The sequence below is a fragment of the Sycon ciliatum genome, chromosome 11 (genome assembly GCF_964019385.1).
Source record: "Sycon ciliatum chromosome 11, ocSycCili1.1, whole genome shotgun sequence".
Taxonomy (NCBI): domain Eukaryota; kingdom Metazoa; phylum Porifera; class Calcarea; order Leucosolenida; family Sycettidae; genus Sycon; species Sycon ciliatum.
Window position 1 is genome coordinate 7124358 of NC_088653.1, and position 21997 is coordinate 7146354.

At 48.3% G+C, this 21997-nt stretch overlaps 1 protein-coding gene across 2 annotated transcripts in view; it reads left to right on the top strand.

The window, feature by feature from the left end:
- The first annotated feature begins 699 nt into the window (after positions 1 to 699).
- The window catches only part of LOC135826958 (uncharacterized), a 46044-nt gene continuing 24746 nt past the window's right edge, over positions 700 to 21997 (top strand). For both annotated transcript variants that reach the window (XM_065339487.1, XM_065339488.1), the window contains exons 1-4: positions 700 to 1075; positions 9041 to 9267; positions 19198 to 19404; positions 20835 to 21911. In XM_065339487.1, the coding sequence (XP_065195559.1) occupies positions 853 to 1075; positions 9041 to 9267; positions 19198 to 19404; positions 20835 to 21911 (1734 nt within the window). In that variant the 5' untranslated portion in view covers positions 700 to 852. The remainder of the gene's footprint in view (positions 1076 to 9040; positions 9268 to 19197; positions 19405 to 20834; positions 21912 to 21997) is intronic.

Sequence of the window (21997 nt, forward strand, 5' to 3'; positions counted from 1 at the left end):
TGTACATAATAATTGATAAAAAAAGGATGAAGTTTCGTTTTCAATCCGTGCATATGGTAAAAAGCCGTCTGTACTTTCAATACGTTTCACAAAGCTATCACCAACTCATTTTTTCGATGTCCACCATCCTAGTGTTGAAAGTAGCAAGAATCTTTATAGATTCATTTCCTGCTTGTGTTTAAATTCAGGCAAGTACATGTGTGCAGTGCATGCCGCTTGCCAAAAGAACCATATAGCATGTGGACATGTGGACAAGCTGATCTTCTCATTTGCATTGTCCGATTTATTAAAAAAATCATCTCCACTTAAGAAATGTGATCCTCACATACTTTACTGTCAAACAGATGAACACTGCCAACTATGGAGCATTATCATCTTCACAGCCTTTAAGGAAAAGTTGCCTTCAACACTTATATCCAGTAATTGTTATTCTTTACTAAGAAAATGGTGGGCAGCACGCAACTGCATTATAAAGGAAAGGGGGTTTATCAACTGACAACCCCTCTATTCAGTTGCTATTCACAGTGAGTGGCCCGAAACGTCACAATTTTTGACGTCACCGATAAAGAATTTTCATCCAGCGCATGCGCCAAGTGTGAATAGCAACTGCATAGAGTGGTTATAAGTTGACGAACCCCCTATTCTTTAATTGTTGTTCTTGTGTGTATTATATATACGCAGACTTACCTTCAGCTGGAGGAATTTTATTCCGAAGGACAAGTGGATGCTAATACTCTAGTTGTTCTAGTTAGCGGGGAACAACTTGTTGGGAAGTCGACACTGATCAAGACATTGAGAAAAGAAGGAAACAATGGCACATCGAACGACTCGAAACGAACCCGAGGCATCCAGATGTCCAACTTCACTGATGAGCGTGGTCAGCATTTGCGTATCAAAGATCTCGCTGGGCAGGACGCGTTTTCAGCGACACACGACATTTTCTGCCTATCCACATCAGTACCAAGCCTCGGTCTTGCTGTTGTCAATAGTAAATGGGACGAGAAACTCATTACAACAAGCATAACCACCACAGTTGGTCGGTTTTTGAGCCGGAGGCCACCATCGGTAACATCAGGTCAGTACGATATTTTATCAAATGCGTTTTTGTGAAATTTTGTTTGTGCCTGTTGATTCGTATGTCGGCATATACTGTAGCAGACATGGAAATTCAGTTGATTGACCGGGGCCGGCACCCTCAGCGCAAACAGAACGCTGCGTGCAGTGCACATGTTGATCCGATATGACCAGCGCTCTGCAGAGCATAAATACATGTGTGTACCGCTTGTCCACGGCCGCATGGCGAGTGCCCTGGGGCCGCTAGATGTGTGACCGGATTTCCATGTCCACGACACTACATGAATGAATGAAGGATTGGGGTATGTGTTTGATTCTGTATACTGGTGCAGGGAGGGCACTGTGTGTGTGTGCATGCAGGTATGTGTGTGTGTGTGCATGCAGGTGTGTGTGTGTGTGTTATGTGTGTGTGTGTGTTATTAATAGTGGTGTGCATGGGTAGTGGGATACCCATGCAGCCCGTGAGGATCTCGTGTAGACGGGTACAGAATAGTACCTGAAAACCCGAAGTCGCTGATGGCATCATGTACAGTGCACATGTACAAATTCATGTAGTACTCTGCATGTCTATCCAGTGTGTAAGGGAAGGAGTGCATTGTGCTGTCACCATGGAAACATTACCCAATAGGGTATCCGTGCTACCCGTGGAAAACTACCCAAGAAAATCCCTGAAGAAAAATGCTACCAGACTCAGCCCTAGATATTCATCTCTCTGTCCATGGTAAATGCCTGTAATAAGTCCTTGGGTTGAAACATTGGTGAAGGTCGAGCACATGTGCGTCAATATGGGCCCGGGAGCGTATGTGGTCCCGGCGATATTTTGGATACGTGAAATCAGACTGTTTTTCACATGAACAAATAGTTTTTCACTCACAAAGCGACTGTTCAGTACATGGGGTAGTGGTCTACCAGAGCAATCACACTCACCACCGTGGTGGTTTTCCAGAAATGAGTAGAAGCAAAAAGCCACACTCGCAGCCACATAATAGATAAATAGCCGAAAAACATCTAAATCCATCAAAAAACCGCCAGCAAGGGGGAGAAAAGGCCTTGAAATCAAGTGAAACAGTATGGCCAGTGGTGAGCATGGGTGACTGGGCAGCAGGGGAGCACCTGAAAAACAATGACTCCCTACAATCCTAGCCGCGACCGCTCGACCTGGCTAGAGGAAAAACACGCCTTTCGGCCAAAAAACCTTTCTATTTCATTAATTCCTGCCCCGCTGCCAGTCGGACCCAAGAATAGAAATAGCAAGAAATGGTATGTAATAACCGGTGTATGTCGTAATCATAAGCCACACACATAGGCATAGATTGTCAAGAAGAACAGCGGATGACCCCCTGAAACCAGGGTGAGTGGGCGGTCAACTTCAACTACCACGAGGAAAAACAAAGACCACGATGGCAGGTTCAACGGAGTTGCGCAGAACAAGAGCAAATGCACGAAAATATTTGTGAGTGAAAAAAATACGTTTTTTGCACTCTTTCGCTACGCTAAGCCGTGAAAAAACAAACAGTTTTATTCACAAGTGCTGTGCACTACACTGTACACTGTACTAACGAATTGTTACTGCACATCAAGCTGAACATGCACTGCCCCATGTACTGGGTCTTTCCTTTTGCCCATGCATGTTGACACGGAGGTGGTCTAGCAAATGAGATAAGAGTGTCGATACATGGCACATGGGCGCGTGCACGGATAGTGGACATTATACTAATCTTTTCCAGAGTTGGAAATTTTCACGCTGTGTTTGTGCAGTGGTTAACAGTTTTACCACACAGAGCACTATGGTCTGTGCATAAAGGTATGTACTGCTACCAGTCTACTGGACACCCGGACTGTCGTGCTACATGAATCACGTGGCACAAGTCCACAGACTTGTCACGGGCACATAAATCCAGGCAGGGAAAGTGAGCTTTGTGTTTGAGAAAGAAATTAATTATTTTATTTTAGGGCATGGAATATTCCCGCCTCATCTTTGCTGCAACAATGAGTCCACAACTGACAAGTGAGAAACAACAAACAGCTTCTGGATCGAAAATGTGCAGATCCTTTAGTGTTGAGAGCCTTGAATGAAAGAGCCGTGCCCGTGGTTCAAATATTCGGCTCTCTTCTCCAATTGAGCAACGTCCGAAATAAACAACAATACAATCAACTAGCTGGAGAGCGGAAGCAGTTTTTGGAGCTCCGTAGTTTTTTTAGCATAATAGTCCGCTCCCAGCCCGTATGGCTGTGGATGCACAGGTAGCAAACTAGATCACCTAGAGTGCTGATTCACTACAACCGCCAGGCGTCATGGCCGGAAACGGAGCTGATACGGAGCCCTGGCGACAGCTCTCGTCTTCGACACTGAAGAAGAACACTGTCTGTATTCCCCTCGCAAGCCCAGGTAAGCGTGGGGGCCTACATAAAGCTCCTAGAAGAGCAAGGTATCACCGGCATCATTTCGATGCAGACAACAAGCAGGGGTCAATGTAGACTTACCGTTGAGTCATATGAAAAAGCCAAATTGTTGGTGCTCAATGGCTTCGATTGCAAGGGCGAACGGGTTTCACCACGCTTCGTTTCCGCACCAACAACACAGATACACATCCACGATGCTCCGATCTGGATCTCAGACGGTGTCCTAAAAGCTGTGCTCTCACCGTACGGAAAGCTTATCGGTGAGATACGACACGGCAAAATCAAACTTTCAAACGGCACCCAAACAGCAACTGGTGTGCGATTCCCCACGTTTGAACTCAAACCAGGCAGTTCGATCCCGTCGTACCTGCGTACGGCAGAAGGTTCTCACGAGCTCCGCATCATCTACGACGGCCAGGTAGGCACGTGCAGGCTATGTGGCCAGCTAGGTCACATCGCGCGTACCTGCCAAAACCGTCGCAGTGCACACACCTCCACGCATGCCGGCAGAGAAGGCAGCAGCACTGGCAGCACAGAGCGGAACATGAACAGCGTTGCTGAAGCGGAGTCTCACCGTACCGATTCGGCACCAAAAGCTTCCCGAAGTTTGACCCACGCCAGCGGCGTATCCCAAACGGCCTCCGATGGTGCCAACACCACGCCGAAAGGAGACGTGCTCTCGAGCTCGCACCCAAACGACCCAGTCAACAACCAGTACGAGTCGTACGAACACGACATCGCATCGCCCGTGTCCGCAACCAGCACGACCGTGCACCCCGGAACGCCGCCAGGCAGCACAAATACAAGTACGACAACATCCAACTCACCGCACACCGAGACAACTACTCCGACAACAAAGTGTAGTCACCCAGATTCGGCGCGTGCTGAAGACCTCCTCTCCTCACTGGTGACTAACACAGACATGTCTAACCAGCCAGCAAACCCCTGGATTACCTCCGAACGACGCAGGAGACCCAGTCCCAATGCGGAATCCTCACCTGATTTCAAAAATTCCAAAAAACAAAAAGAGAGCAACAACATCGACCCTGGCCACAGCCAACCCCTTGCCCCGACACAGGGCTCATGCTTCAGCCCACTGGCACTGGTGTCACACGATACTCAATCCTAGCGCTGTCCTCCACACAATATCAGTGAGAACAATACTTTCAATTGCGGAAATACCAAAAAAAACGAAACAAATTACAAAAATATAAAAAAAATAATGGAAGTCGCGAATTTCATCAGCTCGAACGTCAGGTGTCTGTTCAACAAGATGGACGAGCTTAGCCACGTGGCAAAGTTGCAACAACCGTCAATAATCGCCATCCAGGAAACCTGGGCGGATCCATCGGACAGCAACGGGATGTACGCCATCAACGGCTACAAACTCATAAGAGCGGACCGGGACACCTTTGGTGGAGGAGTCGCCACATACATACCACACAGCTGCCAACACGAGACAATTACCATTCCCATGACTCAAGCGGAATGTATTTGGATTAGAATAACAATCGGCCAAGCCTCCCTTGTGGTAGGGAACATCTACCGTCCCCCGCGGTCCGACCCCAAAGAGTTTGTGATGGAACTGGAGAGAGCCATAAAGCTAGTTAAAAGACCCCAGGATGAGATACTTCTCCTTGGCGACTTCAACGCCAAGAACTGCTTGTGGCACCCCAGCGACACCACCGATGCCTTAGGTGAGGACCTGCATTGGCTGTGCGAGACTCGTGGCCTCACACAACACGTCTCCTTTGCCACCCACCTACGCCAACACACACCTACATCGTGCCTGGACCTGGCCATCTCTAGCCTCAGCCGCCATAACATCACCATCACAAGCCTGCCCCCTATGGGTGCCTCTGATCATGTTGTCATACAAGGCAACATACGACCCCAGCAGCACACCACCCACAGAAACAATAATACAAATAATAATAAAAATGAGATCAGTACTACACAGCAAAGCACCTCCAGCACATACTGGTTGTGGAGCGAGGAACGCATTGCGTCCCTGCGTGAAGCTCTTGCTACCTGCAATCTGCAGTACGATCCACATCCCACTGACCCTCAGCCAGTAACCTCATTCTGGAACTTCTGGAGAGACCAGATACTGAAACTAGCCGTGCACCACTGCCAAGTGACCAGAAGCAAGTCCCGCAAAAATTCTACGCCCACTCGTCCCTGGATGACGAAAGATCGCCTCAGCCAGATCAAAACAAAGCACAAACAGTTCCGCACCTACAAGGCGACCCAACTAGACTCAGATTGGAAACTGTACACAGCCCAGCGTAACCGAGTAACCGCTCTTTTGCGACAGGCTAAGTCCGACTTTGTCCAGCAAACAACGTCAACGGGTACACACCTCCACCGTCTACTGAAGCACCTGAAAAACCGCCTAAGCAAACAATTCCCACACTATCGACAGCCAACTCCACTGCAGCCACGGCTATGGAGAAGGCAACAGCTCTCAACAAGTTCTTTATCTCCCAAAGCCAACAGTCCATCGACAAGACCACCTGTACTACACCAGACATCAACACTACCCCTGACATCAGTCATACTCTAAATACAATCGCAGCAACAGTGGAAGAGGTCGAGAAGCTTCTATGCAGTCTAGACACTGGCAAGAGCCCAGGCTTTGACAACATCCCAACTCGGCTCCTGAAAGAAACTGCAAAGGAAATCTCCCCATCTCTCACTAGTCTCTACAATCTGTCCTTCAGAACCGGAGAAATACCACAGGATTGGAAAGACGCAACTATTACACCCATCCCCAAGTCGGGCAACCCCTCCCATCCTACCAACTACCGACCCATCTCCCTGCTCAGTATAATATCAAAAACACAAGAAAAAATAGTCCACTCTCGTCTGTACAATCACATAGCACCGCACTTACCCTCCAACCAATCCGGCTTCAGGAAACAAGACGGGACCGAACTGCAACTCGCACGGATCGTCCACCAGATATCCACAGCTAGGGATGCGGGGAAGCATGTTGTAACGTGTTTCTTCGATCTCAGTAAAGCCTTTGATCGTGTATGGCATCAAGGCTTGCTGAAAAAGCTGAGCCACTATGGTGTCGACGGCAAGGCTCACAATTGGCTCGAAGCCTACTTGACAGGACGCAGGCAGCGGGTGCAGGTTGAAGGCACAACATCCGCCTTCATACCAATACCAGCAGGAGTGCCCCAGGGCTCGGTCCTGGGACCACTTCTGTTCCTGGCGTACACCATTGACCTGCCCACTGCCTGTGAAAATGCTACAACCTCGTGTAGCCAGTTCGCGGACGACACCGCACTAATTGCCATTGCAGGCAGCTACATTGAGTGTGAGGCTGCGCTACAAAGAAGCGTCGATGCCGCAGCAGAATGGCTAGAGCGCTGGCACCTGCTAGTCAATAAAACGAAAACCGTCATCCTCCCGTTCTACCATGCTAACCGACCCCCACCACGACTACCCGAAATAAAACTTGGCCAAACCCTATTAGAAACAGTAACACAACATCGTCACCTCGGCATCATCTTTCAGCACGACCTAAGATGGTCAGCCCACCTTTGTGCTGAAGAAAGCCGTAAAATCTTTAAATATTCTCTTTAGGCTCAAATCAACTCTACACACTAAATCACTCTCTCTCATTTACAAAACGTATATCCTGCCTATAATTAAATATACATGCATTGCTGTCACCCCGCTCTCAATCGCAGCCCTTGACCGTCTTGAGCGAATCCAGCGCAAGGCGGCCAGAATCTGCCTCCGTCTCCCCCTTTACACTCCTCTGGATCATTCAACACTGCTCCATCGGCTCAAATGGCCGACAATGCTCTCTCGCCGCAAAGTGAAGCTCACCCTTCTTGCTCACTCCATAAAATACCAATATGCCCCACAACACATACGCTTGCTCAACACCCCCGCTCAAGTTACGGCCCAGTACAGCCTTCGACACGCACGCACTTGGCACCTCCCACCCTCCAGAACCGATCGCTGTACTCCCCACTGTACAAGTCCCTAGAATACTACAATGCCCTCCCTGCTAGCATTCGTGACGTCTCCTCCCGACCTGCTTTCAAACAAGAAATCTGCTCACTGCTGATTAACTCAATCTGCTCCTGCAGCGCTCACCCTCTCCCATACTTGTAAAGTTCAAAGTGATGTAAATCCCTTTCCAACTGTTTAACCCACAATCTCACCTTCTCATCAATTTATCTCTAATTGGCGATGGTGCCATCGTGAGAATAAAGAATTCAAAAAAAAAAGCTATGTCCATACCAAAATTGTCTATGCCCAATGGAACCCAAGATTTTTGGAAACATTCAGAGAACTTGCATCTATCTTCTCCATCTCCAGACTTTGCTCTCCAGAGATCTGATAATTGAATCAGCCTGGTCGGCATTAGCTGCTTCTTCTTTGTTTGTCGCAGAAACAGCAGCGCACACTTCTGCCTGGCCTGTGCAGCCACTTCTCCAGTAGATTACCAAGGTTTTCAGCCCGAGACCGAACACATGGAGGTCAGGCATGGTTCCATCCTCACTCACGAGATATATCTTCGAGGCCGCTCATAACACCCTAGTACGTACTATCGGTCGCCAATTCATTTGATGTAGCATTAGCACAATTGCTTTAAAACACTCTTTTGACCAATTTTTTAGCTGCATACTATGATATTGCGGAGAGCGTGTTGCTTAAAATCACCTTTCCTCAAATCTCCTCACCACAAATATATATACTTGGTCCGCGTCAGCAATATTGTCGCTTTGAACTTAGACTTTGGACATGAACGCGTGCACTTGAAGTGGTAAAACTTGGTACGATGGACGGTAAGGTATAGAATGACAACTAGCTGCGAGGAATTTATTGTCCAAGGAAGGGTTCCTACTTTTTTCGGTCCTCCTTGTCGCTGCTCTCGGCACTGGCGACAAATATTTTTGCTCGGGATCGACTCTCTTGCTTTTGAAAGCTCATCTCTCTTCCTCTCCGCTGCATGGCTATTTTCTAGAGAGAAGTCTATCGGGACGGTCGCATTCTCTATAGGACTTCGCGTGGGCAGCACGACAGCCTGTGTGGTTCAAATCAGACGCCGTTCTTTGCAAGATTTTATTTTGAGCGACGACGATGCGTACAGTACTTGCAAATCTCCACGACGCGCTGGATACTCCGAACGTTGAGCTGGAGGTAAGGGAGCTGCGATCTCAGCTTGATGAGCGATCCCTGAGGTGAGCGATCTCGGCCGTTCAGCAAAATGGAGCTGATTCCGAGTAGCCGATTACTTTCTTGTGGCTTGCGCTGCTCTTGCCTGCACAGCGTAAACAGATAATCTATTTTGATGCGGCGCTGTATCCATCAGAATCACCCACCTGTCGCTCTCGAAATCCACTCGGACTCTAGCTAGACCTTTCAGGTACTAGCAAACTAATTTGCTAGCCAAAATTAGGGATGAAATGGGCTGCCAAGTAAGCATTGGCGACATATAAACAAAGCTGAAAGATAAGCGACAATATCGCTGACGCGGACCAAGTATATATATATTTTTGTTTGCGTTTCCCATCTCTTGTTGTTGCAAATACAGACCAGCCGTTCAATGTCATGATCATTGCGACCTTCCGCGACGAGATCAAGAGAGAGGATCATGGAGAACTTGCTGCAAAGCTTAACACAAGCTGTCGTAGTGTCAAGGAGGAGTTTGGTGATAAACTCCGCTTTCGAGGACGCTTTGCTATCAATGCCACCGTCAATGACGCAAGCTTCGATAGCCTGAGAGAAAGACTTTCTGAGGTTTGCACAGATATCCTGAGCGTAAGTAAAACTGTAAACCATGTTTCAATTACTACTAGTGGAGAAACTAGGGGATAGTAAAGGGATCAGGAAAGATAAAGTGTGGTAGGGAGAGGTATAGATGGAAAGATGGAGAGAAAGAGGGAGAGGTATAAAGAGATAGATAATGAGAACGAGAAAGAGAAAGAGAAAAGAGCACGAGAGAAGAGAATGAGAGAAAGAGAGGCAGAAAGAGATGAAGACAAAGATGGACAGAACGATGGAGAGAAAGAGTTAGGGAGACAGAGAGTGAGATTTTGAGTTAAAGATAGACGGAGATAGAACTGCAATGCACACCAGTGCATTAGACAGAGTTTATAATAATTTGTGGTGATCCGCACTTGCACCTCTCCCATGACTTGTGGATTTGGTTTGAAAGAACAAACTGGAAAGCAACCTTATACGATGTTCCAAGAATGACCTTCACAAAATAATGTGTGGCATAGAAAGTGGCAAGCTGCTGGGATAGTGCCTGGATCATGACCTGACACCAGGGAAAATATGTATCAGTGATTTTTGGTCCAAGACCACGTGGCCGTGAGTCTGATCTACTCAGCCACCAGGACAAGGTCCTGGGGGTCTGGTGATTTTTTCTCCTTTGAGGCAGTTCACTTCCCCGTCTGATCCTTTGAATTATCCAATTATCCATGAGCACTCGGCCGAAGGCCAGAGATAGGCACCCACCGCGCTAGCATCCAGCTGCCAAAGGTGGGGCCACGTATCATATGGCTATTAAATATGATGGCTGGTAAACAACAAGGAGAAACACACAACACTTTTCTAAATATCAAACATAGGAAACACGAAAGGGTTTGGAGGAAAATAGGACTGGAAGAACTCCACCACCCACCCCAGAGCATTACAAAGCAATGACCTTATGCAGGATAGCTGGCAAGCCAAGGAGAGCATTATTTTGCAATTCAGACACAGAGCAGTAGCTGGTGATACCGATGGTGTCAAGGTCTCCTGGCAACTATGTATTCCGATGCAGTGGAACAGAATATTCGTACAATGGAAAGGGCACAAGCTGCCGAACAGATCACGCTGCGCACTAAGCTTACAACTGGCAGTCTCAAAGATAAGGAATGGTGGAGTACCATTAAGGTGCAGGTGGCTTTGGACACCAGTCTTATATTCCCACACTCATTGATGAGAACAGCAGAGAGCACCGCACCGCGAAGGGCGGAGTCGGAATATTTTGGAAATTTCTTCTCACAGAAATGCAGTCTTGGAGACAATGGCATTGACCCGTCCAGCCTTCCAAGAGCCAAGTAACAAAACCCACCAGCAATTGGCATGATCCGCTTTCACACTGCTGAGGTTCAGAGGGAGCTCCGCAAGTCCAAGTTAACAAAGCCACTTGTCCAGATAGTCTCCCAGCACGCACGGGTTCTTCAAGAGTGTGCGAAAGAGCTCGCACCCCTCTGCCTAAGCTGTGTGCGCTCTGCCTACGCTGCTCGGATCATCCCAACCCCTAGAAGATGGCACACATCGTGCCTATCCACAAGCGCGCTTCCAAAGCAGCAGTGAGAAATTACCGACCTGTTTCCCTGCTGAGTCATGATTGTGTCAAAGATTATGGACACTATCATCAACAGGCAAATTGTCAATCAGCTAGAACGTCACATGGTCCTATCTCCCTGGCAGTTTGACTTCCGCCGTGGACTTGGAACTGCCCACCTCCTCACTGCTCTCCATCATGAGTGGTCAGGCATAGTGGGTCGCAAAGCTGAAATGTTCGGCATTGGCGGGTCAATTGTGTATTGGCTTCGCTCCTACCTTCAGGAAAGGAAGATAAGGGCTGTTGTTGGTGGTCAGACCTCCTCGCACTTCTAAATCCAAGTCGGTGTGCTACAAGGCAGCATCTTAGGACCAACGCTCTTCCTTATATATGTCAACGACATTTCTGATTGTGTCTCCCCTGACTACCACCTAGCGTCGTATGCAGCTAACACAACACTGTACTGCCTGATCCATGCCGATGACGTGTCTCCCGCCACTTTTAACTCACTGCAAGACTTCCTCGATGAGCTCCAAGCTTGGGGATCGAGATGGAAGGTCCAGTTTGAGCCGACAAAGTGCCAGGGAATGTCGATGAGCAGGCAATCAACACCTCTCCCATCCTCTTCTCTCAGCTTCGATGGTACCGTGATCAGAGAGGAAACCGATGTTAAGCTTCTCGGTGCGACCTTCGACCGCAAACTGATGTTCCGCAGCCATCTCCACCAGGTTGCAGTCAGAGCCAGCCAGCGTCTTGGCTTCTTCAGGAAGGTGTGCCCAGTACTCGACCGTAACGGCCGCCTCAGCATATACAAGGGCTTCATCCGCCCAACCATGGAATATGCTCCCCTAGTCTGGCCAGGCGCAGTCCTCAACCTCCAACCTCGCGAAGCTTGTCCAGCAACGGTGCATGCACAGCATTGGCGCTGGGACCATGCTCCCAAGCTTATCAGTGTGTCGGCAAGTCTCGGGACTGTGCTACCCTGTTCAAGCTGCACTACATTTCCGGTCCGGCCCAGCTGACAGACATGCTGCCACCTGCTGCCCCTGAGCCCGCCCGCCCCAGACCACCCCAGAACCCGCCACCAACATCAAGTGAAACACTCCCATGCCTTCCAGTTGTCAAACCCCTCCCCGCAACAAGTCCTGACATACTACACCGATCCTTCCCGTTCAGCCTACTAACAACATGGAATGCTCTACCCTCTGCCATCCTGAACACTCCCTCATCCAAGGCAGCGCTGAAACGCTTCAAAGTAGCAGTGTACAAGTACATCCTGGAGCAAACTTGTGGAATTGCTGTCAATGTGTACAACCCGAACTAGCATACTACCTGATGGCCTAACTCTTTCTTCTTTCTTTCTTTTTACTCCCCCCCCCCCTCCCCCCTCACCTCTGGTGCGTGTTGTGTGCAACGACACTGAGACCTCTGGTCCGAGGAGTCCACAACGCCCCACCTACACACCTACACACCTACACACTTACACACCTACACACCTACACACCTACACACCTACACACCTACACACCTACACACCTACACACCTACACACCTACACACCTACACACCTACACACCTACACACCTACACACCTACACACCTACACACCTACACACCTACACACCTACACACCTACACACCTACACACCTACACACCTACACACCTACACACCTACACACCTACACACCTACACACCTACACACCTACACACCTACACACCTACACACCTACACACCTACACACCTACACACCTACACACCTACACACCTACACACCTACACACCTACACACCTACACACCTACACAACTACACACCTACACACCTACACACCTACACACCTACACACCTACACAACTACACACCTACACACCTACACACCTACACACCTACACACCTACACACCTACACACCTACACAGCTGTGCTAGTGGATACTAGTAATCAGCCCTGACTTATTAGTTGTTTGTTCTGTCAACCCACAACTTCTGTGTTCTAGTCGTTTCTGTGTTTTCCCTGCATGCAACTTTGTTATCTTTCTTGTTCTTATTTTTGTCTCGAGCCGGGTTTGTGTTCTTTGCATAAAAAATATTTAAAAAACTGTTTGGGAATGTGCCCAAAGTTCCAACTACTACAGGAACAATCTGAGTCTCAACTTGCCATAGCCGATGGATTTTGCGAGCAAGAAGTTGATACTTGGCACGTTTCTCCACTTCCTTTTCAGCAACGAGTGGGTCATCAGATACAGCAATGTCGATGACCAGGGCCTTCTTAGCAGCTCCATCAACCAGAACATTATCAGGCCGCTGGTGCTTCGTGAAGCGATCGAACCGGATGTTGAAATCCCACAGAATCTTCATCGTCTTGTCCTGCGGAGAGATTTTGGCGTTTGAAGTATCTCTAGCTTCAGGCACATTATCCTCGGGTGCAGGATGCTCTTATAGCGTTGCATTGGTCTTGGTATGCGCAAGCACCAGATCACAGTGGTGCTTGTAGTACTGTCTTCACATGGTATCCCATGTACACGACAGAGCGACCAGTGGACCAGTGGACCAGTGGACCAGTGGACCAGAGAGGCCAACTGATTATGATGCTCCAAGTAATCCCGTGCAGGGAGCTTTGAACACTCGCATAGGATATGGGCAACCGACTCGCCTGCCTGCCTGCCCACACATTCGATACAGGGGGCTTCTGCCCTGATAGAAGATTTGGGCCTTGAGCAGGTTAGTTACCAAGGCCTGGTCTTGTGCCGCGATGATCAGGCTCTCTCTGGTCTTCTTGAGACCAGTCTTTGTCAGCCAACTGCAGGTGTTCTCCTTTGTCCGTTGGTCTGTTTGCCGGACAAACTGTCCATGCAAGGGTTTCTGAGTCCACGCCAAGAGGTGTTCTTTTTGAAGCGACACTTCACCACCTGTGAGGAGTCCGGTGAGGCATCCAGATGTTGCTACAGAATGTTCGCAGCCACCTTCAGGAGCTCCTCATCTGACTGAAGAACAAACGATGCAGATTGCTTTTCTCCATGGTGACAAGACCATGAATACTTTGCAAACCACGTCCACCCTCCTTGCGACTGATGTCCATACTGGCTATATAAGCGCGTGGATGGAGAGCCCCATGCATATTCATAAGCTTGCACGTTCTTCGGTCAGCAGATTTAACTTGTCTTGCGTCCATGCCAAGATACCAGCACTATACCATATCAAAGCCACAGCCCAGGTGTTGATGGCTGTGATGATGTTGTGGCAGTTTAGAGCTGAGCGGAGTACTCGTCGCACACGCCACTTGTCCTCGTGCAGAATTTTCGTCTTCATACTTGAATGGTCCACACCTCCAGCTTCAAGGAATCCGAGATATTTCTACGTTTCTTCTGGCTGTAGCGACGTGATAGATGAGTGGTCAAGCAATAGGATCTCCTCAGATGCTGCCTGCTTTCCTGTCTTTAGTACAGCGGTCGCGCATTTTGCCTTGAATTACTATTATTATCATTATTAAATGCATATCCAGGAAGGTGGCGGGGGTGCCACTTTCGCTTACGCCATTCAGAATTGATGTCTGAAGAGTAATACAATACAATGTAATGACAGGAGTGACGTAAACAAAAGCCGTTAGCAACAATACCAATGGGACTGATGGAAAACTTAATCAAAGGTATAAAATAAAATATACATATTATATTATGTCTGACGTAATCATGTGAATCACGATAATCAGTCCTGTTATGTGGGGCGGGCTCCAAGCCATGCCTGTCGGTCCGCTGCCATTGTGCGGACTGTGTCAGCATCTAGCGGCTGGTGGAGGGTAAGTCCATGCCATGATGACAATTCCGTCTGCAAGACCGTTACCAAAATTTGTCTGAGGTCGACGCCTGAAACGTTCAGTGCCATGGTCGTTGGCCAAGCGAAGATATATTATATCCACTGCCAGCTGATGAGGAGCAATTGGGGCCACACGAAAGATATCGCCAGTTAGACTGGAGCGCTGCCCTGTGATCATCTCGCTGATGGGGGCAGCTCCGCAGCACTTGAAAAGAGTGTGTAGGTGTGTAGTTGTGTAGGTGTGTAGGTGTGTAGGTGTGTAGGTGTGTAGGTGTGTAGGTGTGTAGGTGTGTAGGTGTGTAGGTGTGTAGGTGTGTAGGTGTGTAGGTGTGTAGGTGTGTAGGTGTGTAGGTGTGTAGGTGTGTAGGTGTGTAGGTGTGTAGGTGTGTAGGTGTGTAGGTGTGTAGGTGTGTAGGTGTGTAGGTGTGTAGGTGTGTAGGTGTGTAGGTGTGTAGGTGTGTAGGTGTGTAGGTGTGTAGGTGTGTAGGTGTGTAGGTGTGTAGGTGTGTAGGTGTGTAGGTGTGTAGGTGTGTAGGTGTGTAGGTACACACCTACACAGCTGTGCTAGTGGATACTAGTAATCAGCCCTGACTTATTAGTTGTTTGTTCTGTCAACCCACAACTTCTGTGTTCTAGTCGTTTCTGTGTTTTCCCTGCATGCAACTTTGTTATCTTTCTTGTTCTTATTTTTGTCTCGAGCCGGGTTTGTGTTCTTTGCATAAAAAATATTTAAAAAACTGTTTGGGAATGTGCCCAAAGTTCCAACTACTACAGGAACAATCTGAGTCTCAACTTGCCATAGCCGATGGATTTTGCGAGCAAGAAGTTGATACTTGGCACGTTTCTCCACTTCCTTTTCAGCAACGAGTGGGTCATCAGATACAGCAATGTCGATGACCAGGGCCTTCTTAGCAACTCCATCAACCAGAACATTATCAGGCCGCTGGTGCTTCGTGAAGCGATCGAACCGGATGTTGAAATCCCACAGAATCTTCATCGTCTTGTCCTGCGGAGAGATTTTGGCGTTTGAAGTATCTCTAGCTTCAGGCACATTATCCTCGGGTGCAGGATGCTCTTATAGCGTTGCATTGGTCTTGGTATGCGCAAGCACCAGATCACAGTGGTGCTTGTAGTACTGTCTTCACATGGTATCCCATGTACACGACAGAGCGACCAGTGGACCAGTGGACCAGTGGACCAGTGGACCAGAGAGGCCAACTGATTATGATGCTCCAAGTAATCCCGTGCAGGGAGCTTTGAACACTCGCATAGGATATGGGCAACCGACTCGCCTGCCTGCCTGCCCACACATTCGATACAGGGGGCTTCTGCCCTGATAGAAGATTTGGGCCTTGAGCAGGTTAGTTACCAAGGCCTGGTCTTGTGCCGCGATGATCAGGCTCTCTCTGGTCTTCTTGAGACCAGTCTTTGTCAGCCAACTGCAGGTGTTCTCCTTTGTCCGTTGGTCTGTTTGCCGGACAAACTGTCCATGCAAGGGTTTCTGAGTCCACGCCAAGAGGTGTTCTTTTTGAAGCGACACTTCACCACCTGTGAGGAGTCCGGTGAGGCATCCAGATGTTGCTACAGAATGTTCGCAGCCACCTTCAGGAGCTCCTCATCTGACTGAAGAACAAACGATGCAGATTGCTTTTCTCCATGGTGACAAGACCATGAATACTTTGCAAACCACGTCCACCCTCCTTGCGACTGATGTCCATACTGGCTATATAAGCGCGTGGATGGAGAGCCCCATGCATATTCATAAGCTTGCACGTTCTTCGGTCAGCAGATTTAACTTGTCTTGCGTCCATGCCAAGATACCAGCACTATACCATATCAAAGCCACAGCCCAGGTGTTGATGGCTGTGATGATGTTGTGGCAGTTTAGAGCTGAGCGGAGTACTCGTCGCACACGCCACTTGTCCTCGTGCAGAATTTTCGTCTTCATACTTGAATGGTCCACACCTCCAGCTTCAAGGAATCCGAGATATTTCTACGTTTCTTCTGGCTGTAGCGACGTGATAGATGAGTGGTCAAGCAATAGGATCTCCTCAGATGCTGCCTGCTTTCCTGTCTTTAGTACAGCGGTCGCGCATTTTGCCTTGAATTACTATTATTATCATTATTAAATGCATATCCAGGAAGGTGGCGGGGGTGCCACTTTCGCTTACGCCATTCAGAATTGATGTCTGAAGAGTAATACAATACAATGTAATGACAGGAGTGACGTAAACAAAAGCCGTTAGCAACAATACCAATGGGACTGATGGAAAACTTAATCAAAGGTATAAAATAAAATATACATATTATATTATGTCTGACGTAATCATGTGAATCACGATAATCAGTCCTGTTATGTGGGGCGGGCTCCAAGCCATGCCTGTCGGTCCGCTGCCATTGTGCGGACTGTGTCAGCATCTAGCGGCTGGTGGAGGGTAAGTCCATGCCATGATGACAATTCCGTCTGCAAGACCGTTACCAAAATTTGTCTGAGGTCGACGCCTGAAACGTTCAGTGCCATGGTCGTTGGCCAAGCGAAGATATATTATATCCACTGCCAGCTGATGAGGAGCAATTGGGGCCACACGAAAGATATCGCCAGTTAGACTGGAGCGCTGCCCTGTGATCATCTCGCTGATGGGGGCAGCTCCGCAGCACTTGAAAAGAGTGTCATTCCTGATTTTATTTTGGATATCGCATATCGATGATGCTCCTTAGCTGGGTCCTGGGGAACAAATTCATTCGCACGAGCTCCGACATCAGTAGACCCCAAGTGCCGCAGTTGTAGGTAGGAACAGGGATTACGTAGGCGTTGTAGAGCCTCAGCCGAAGACCTTCCCTGATCTGGCATATCTGGTTCCAGATCTTGAGGAGTGAGCTGAAGGCGGCGGCAGCCAGTTGACGCCTCCGAGTAGAATCTTCGGCATCACTCACGAGGGAGCCTAGTTTGCGGACAGTACGCCATTTTTCTTGGTTCCTATCGGGAAATCGGACGACGGTGGTATGTTTTGTTTTTGAGGGATTAACGTTCAGGCAACATCTCAAACAAGAGCAATCATTAAAGCCAGATGGTCTTTAGAATAAGGTCTCGTACATTTGCGGCATCCCGGAACGTGTACATACTTCTATACACACAAATTGACAGGTTTTTGTACATAGAACACTTTCATTCAAAAGGCGAAGCACCTACGAGTTTTCACACCTCGTTCGAGTGCATGCAGCACAGCCGCCATGGTCATGCCAATGACTGCATGTACATGCTTCTGATCACACTTCATTTTCTTCAAGCCTGTTGTCGTCGAGCTTGACAGTCAGGACAGCCACTTGTGGTCTCTGTATATGCAGGTCAGATATAGCACTTGGTACACTAATAGTCGGTCACAGGTCACGCAACGTTCCCAGAGCAATTTCTATGTAGAACTGCCGGTGCATGGAACAACGGCCTCTTTTGTTTGATGATCTCACATGCAGGAAACTCGCAGTTGCAACAACATTCTATTTCACCATACTTTTATGGAAGCTCTTCCCTTTTCAGGAGGATAATACACTTCCTCCATTACACAAAACTTCGTTGTGTTTATTGTCTTCTTTTCATGGTCCCTTTTGTCGGCAATAGACAAACATTTCAGTGACCTATCCCCTACATAGGGTAGCCGCAGTGTTCACTATTGTTCTGACAGGCTTTTGAAACTCCGGAAAGGGTGGAGTTCTTTCGAAAATCGGCACCAGAACACAACCCCAGCCAGGCACAGACAACACCGAAGTGCGAAAATGAGAAACAGTTTAAAAGATGCGTTGCTCGAAGAAGCCGGCCAGCCACTGCATGCCGTACCAGCACGATGGTGCGCGTCCGCACACAGCCAAAATCAATGCACGTGTGTGAGCAGCGCAGGGGAAAGCAAAAGGGTTTGACATTTGGGTTGCCATTCAGCCGACTCAAAGTTCCAATCTCAACTTCGACGACTTGGTATTCTTCCACAGGCTACAGGCAGACTTGTCACTTGTGTCGAAGGAAACCAGAAAGAAGCTACTGAAAGCTGTGGAAACATGTTGGCATGAATACCCCGTTGCCAAGATGGGGAGCGTTTGGCTGTGTCTGTATGCCTCTTTCCATCACGGCATTCTGGAGAGTGGCAGAGAACAACTACCAGCGCCACTGTGGAGGTCGACAAGCTCACAGTTCTGGCAAAGAACTTGGCGATCTCCATGATTCATTAGTGTTGTGGCAACTTATAAAGGCTGTGGAACATAAACGAAAGTCAGCGAGGATGCAGACTCAATGTCATCATGGAGTGAGTCGTCATCAGATTCAGACGAAGAGTGAAGCTGGACTGCTTTGAAACGAGCTGTGTGACATCTGTAAATAACTAATCTCTCATATGCTGCTGTGTTTTCCACTTTTCAAAGTGTGTTTGTAGCCACAGAATGCTTTATACTGAACTGTAAATATGCAATGAAGTTTAGCTTACGGAGGAAGTACGGCATTAGTGGATTGGGTTCGTTCTCAGTGACGTATACATACGTCATTAACGATAAAAGGTTTAATCAGGTTTGTGAACAGAGAGTACTTTACCCACTGTGTTGATGTGCATGTTCAGAAATCTCCCAAGCAACCCAAAGTGCTCGGGCAGGCAGAGGAAATATTGGCACAACTGCATGACAACATCCAAGAGCCATTCTCAACAAGTCGGGAGTTCTCTCGACAGCTTTGTGCTGCTAGCCACATAAAGTATGATGACCATGCAGACAGCATCAACACCGCACAAATCCGTCGATATCGCAAGATCCTCAATGCGTATGGGCTGGTATGTACATACTCTGCAGATAGAGTAATTTCAATTTACTTGCAGTAGATGTATTTCACGTTATGATGTATGTCATCTACGTCATGTACATCTCTAAGGGATCATCGCAAAAGTGTTTTATCGTCCCTGAAATGAACATTGCTCATTTATTACTTTGACCCCCTCCACTCTCCATGAAACGAACGCAACTTGCTATGCTGGACGACGAAAATCACATGCATGTAAATGTAGTCATGTGCATATGTATAGTATCAGTCGACTTGTGATTTTTTTCCCGATTCATTGAAAACTGGCACCCTACCTTTTTGGTGTCTCCCGCACATAGTTGTAGATATCCTGCATCGTGTGACCCGTGCAATTACTCCTTGCCACATTTGAGGGCAGAAAAGCCCAAGAACAGGGAAATAGAAATTCAGCCAGGTTTACAAAATTTAGACAGCTATGCCATGGCAAATATGTGGAGAAGTAAATCCCAAACCCAGAATGAGATTCTTGAGATTTAAAGTGGGTTTGTATCCTCAATTCGGCCCAGATCGAACTTTCAAAAGCCAGCGGGACAGTTTCCGATGAGTGGACTGTAGTGTCGGTCGACTTGCGATTTTTGCCCCCCCTCTCCCACCCCTCCAACGAATGATGCTCGTTTCAGGGACAAAACAAAAAAATTGCTACGACCCCTAAAGTGGATTTGTTCTTATTCGTTGGTTTGAGGGAAAGATGCAACCGTTTTGATTTGTTCCTTCTTCTTTTACAGCCCATATCTAGAACATTCCGATGCCCATCCTGCAATTAGCTGTAGTTTAAGATCTATTATTTAGTGCTAGACCAGCTATACACCGATACTAGTAGGTGTAAGGATGCTGGAAACTTCAAGGTGAATTGAAAATTGTGGGACAGGTTTAGTGTGTTGCTGTGCACATTATGGCTAGCTGGGGCTTGACAGCAGGGGACATCACCTACAGATTGCTGGCTTTAGGCTGATAAAGAGATCATTGAGAACGGGTGCATTGTGCTTTACACCTTAGATGGATTGATCTTCAAAAGTGAGTTTATATGAGGGTGTGCTGCATAGTCCTGCTTTGGCTGTCACCAGAGGGTTGTATTCGTGTTCATGAGAGGATACGTAAACTCAAGCCAGTGAATCTGTACCCGTTTCCCTTACATCCATTTCTTTAAAACTTAGGATGGTTCATTTAACAGGTATGCATTGTCTCTCAATGTGGGGTCAGGCAAAGTGTACTGTCATGAGGATTGGTTGGTTGACTTGCTTTGTTTTGTTCTATTTTGGAGGTATTTGGCCTATTTAATATCCTTCTGTCTGCGCATGCGTGTGGGATGTGTGTGCATCCATGTTTGGGCATGTATCGCGTGTCGGCTTACAACTATGTGTGTTGCTGTGTGTATGGTTTTGCATATCGTGTTTTTGTTTCTAGATTGTTTCTTTCTCATCCCCTGACCTGGACGACATCATTGTTAACCGACCCAACTGGTTGCTCTCCAAGGCCATTGGTCTCATCTTCGCACCACCTGGGCTTGATGATGAAGATATGCTCCACTTCAAAGATGGTGTTGCAATGTTCCAAGAAGTCCTGGACAAGCTTAACAGCTGCGAGGGAGCAGAAGGTCGGGGCGGTCTGCTGCTGCAGATGGTAGTACAACTAGGTGTGTTGCTGCAGGAGAAAGAAAGGATCCTGGCACCCAGCCGTCTTCCGACCGCTGACAACTGCCTCGGCTCACTGGCCAAGAAAGATTCATCATCTCGGTCGGCGTGCGCAGGAGTCTCTTTCACGACTCAGCACTGCTTCTCCACTGCTCTAGTTATCCGGCTACAGACAGAGCTGTACGCCTATTTCCACGAGCTTCACGGCATTCCTGCTGAGCTCTGGAAGAATCTGGTGGTAGTGGCTCCAGTCCATTCCACAGCCCGTGGTTGCATCTCCGTCACGGACAGCCTGCGCCAAGCTGTCGCTGTTGTCCATGCGCCCGTTGAAGATACGCTAGATGGCTATTGTCTGCTGGCTCTGTTGCGCAAGGTGTTTGGTGACCTGGCAGCACAGTATAGCCCGGGTACTAGCTACTCCACAAGCATCATCAGCTCTGCTTCCATTCGTCAACACCTCCACGAGCCAAGCGACAAGTTTGATTTCGCTGTGTACGACGCAGAGGAAGTCCGATCATCCGTAGCAACAAAGGGTCATCTCTCCACTAGCCAACGTTACGTTGATCGTGCCCCGCTTCTTCTCGAATGGCCGGTCAACCATGCCTCACTGCTCTCTGCACAGTCCTTTGAGTCCATCCGAGAAGGCCTTGGTGAGTCCGACCTGCCTGCGCTAGCCACCTGCCTGGGCCTTACATCATCATCTTCATCATGTGCTGCAGTTTTGGTCCACAGCTGGGCAGTTACCGACTACCATCACACCTCGACCAAGCTTCACCAGCTGCTAGTGAAATCACCGAACGCCCAGCGCTTTGCAAAGATCTGCAAGGTGCTACGGCAGCATGAAGAACTGGTGAGTGTGATGGCCTGTTGCGCACGCCCCTCTCTCTCAGTCTCTCTCTCAGTCTCCCTCAGTCTCTCTCTCTCTCCCAGTCTCTC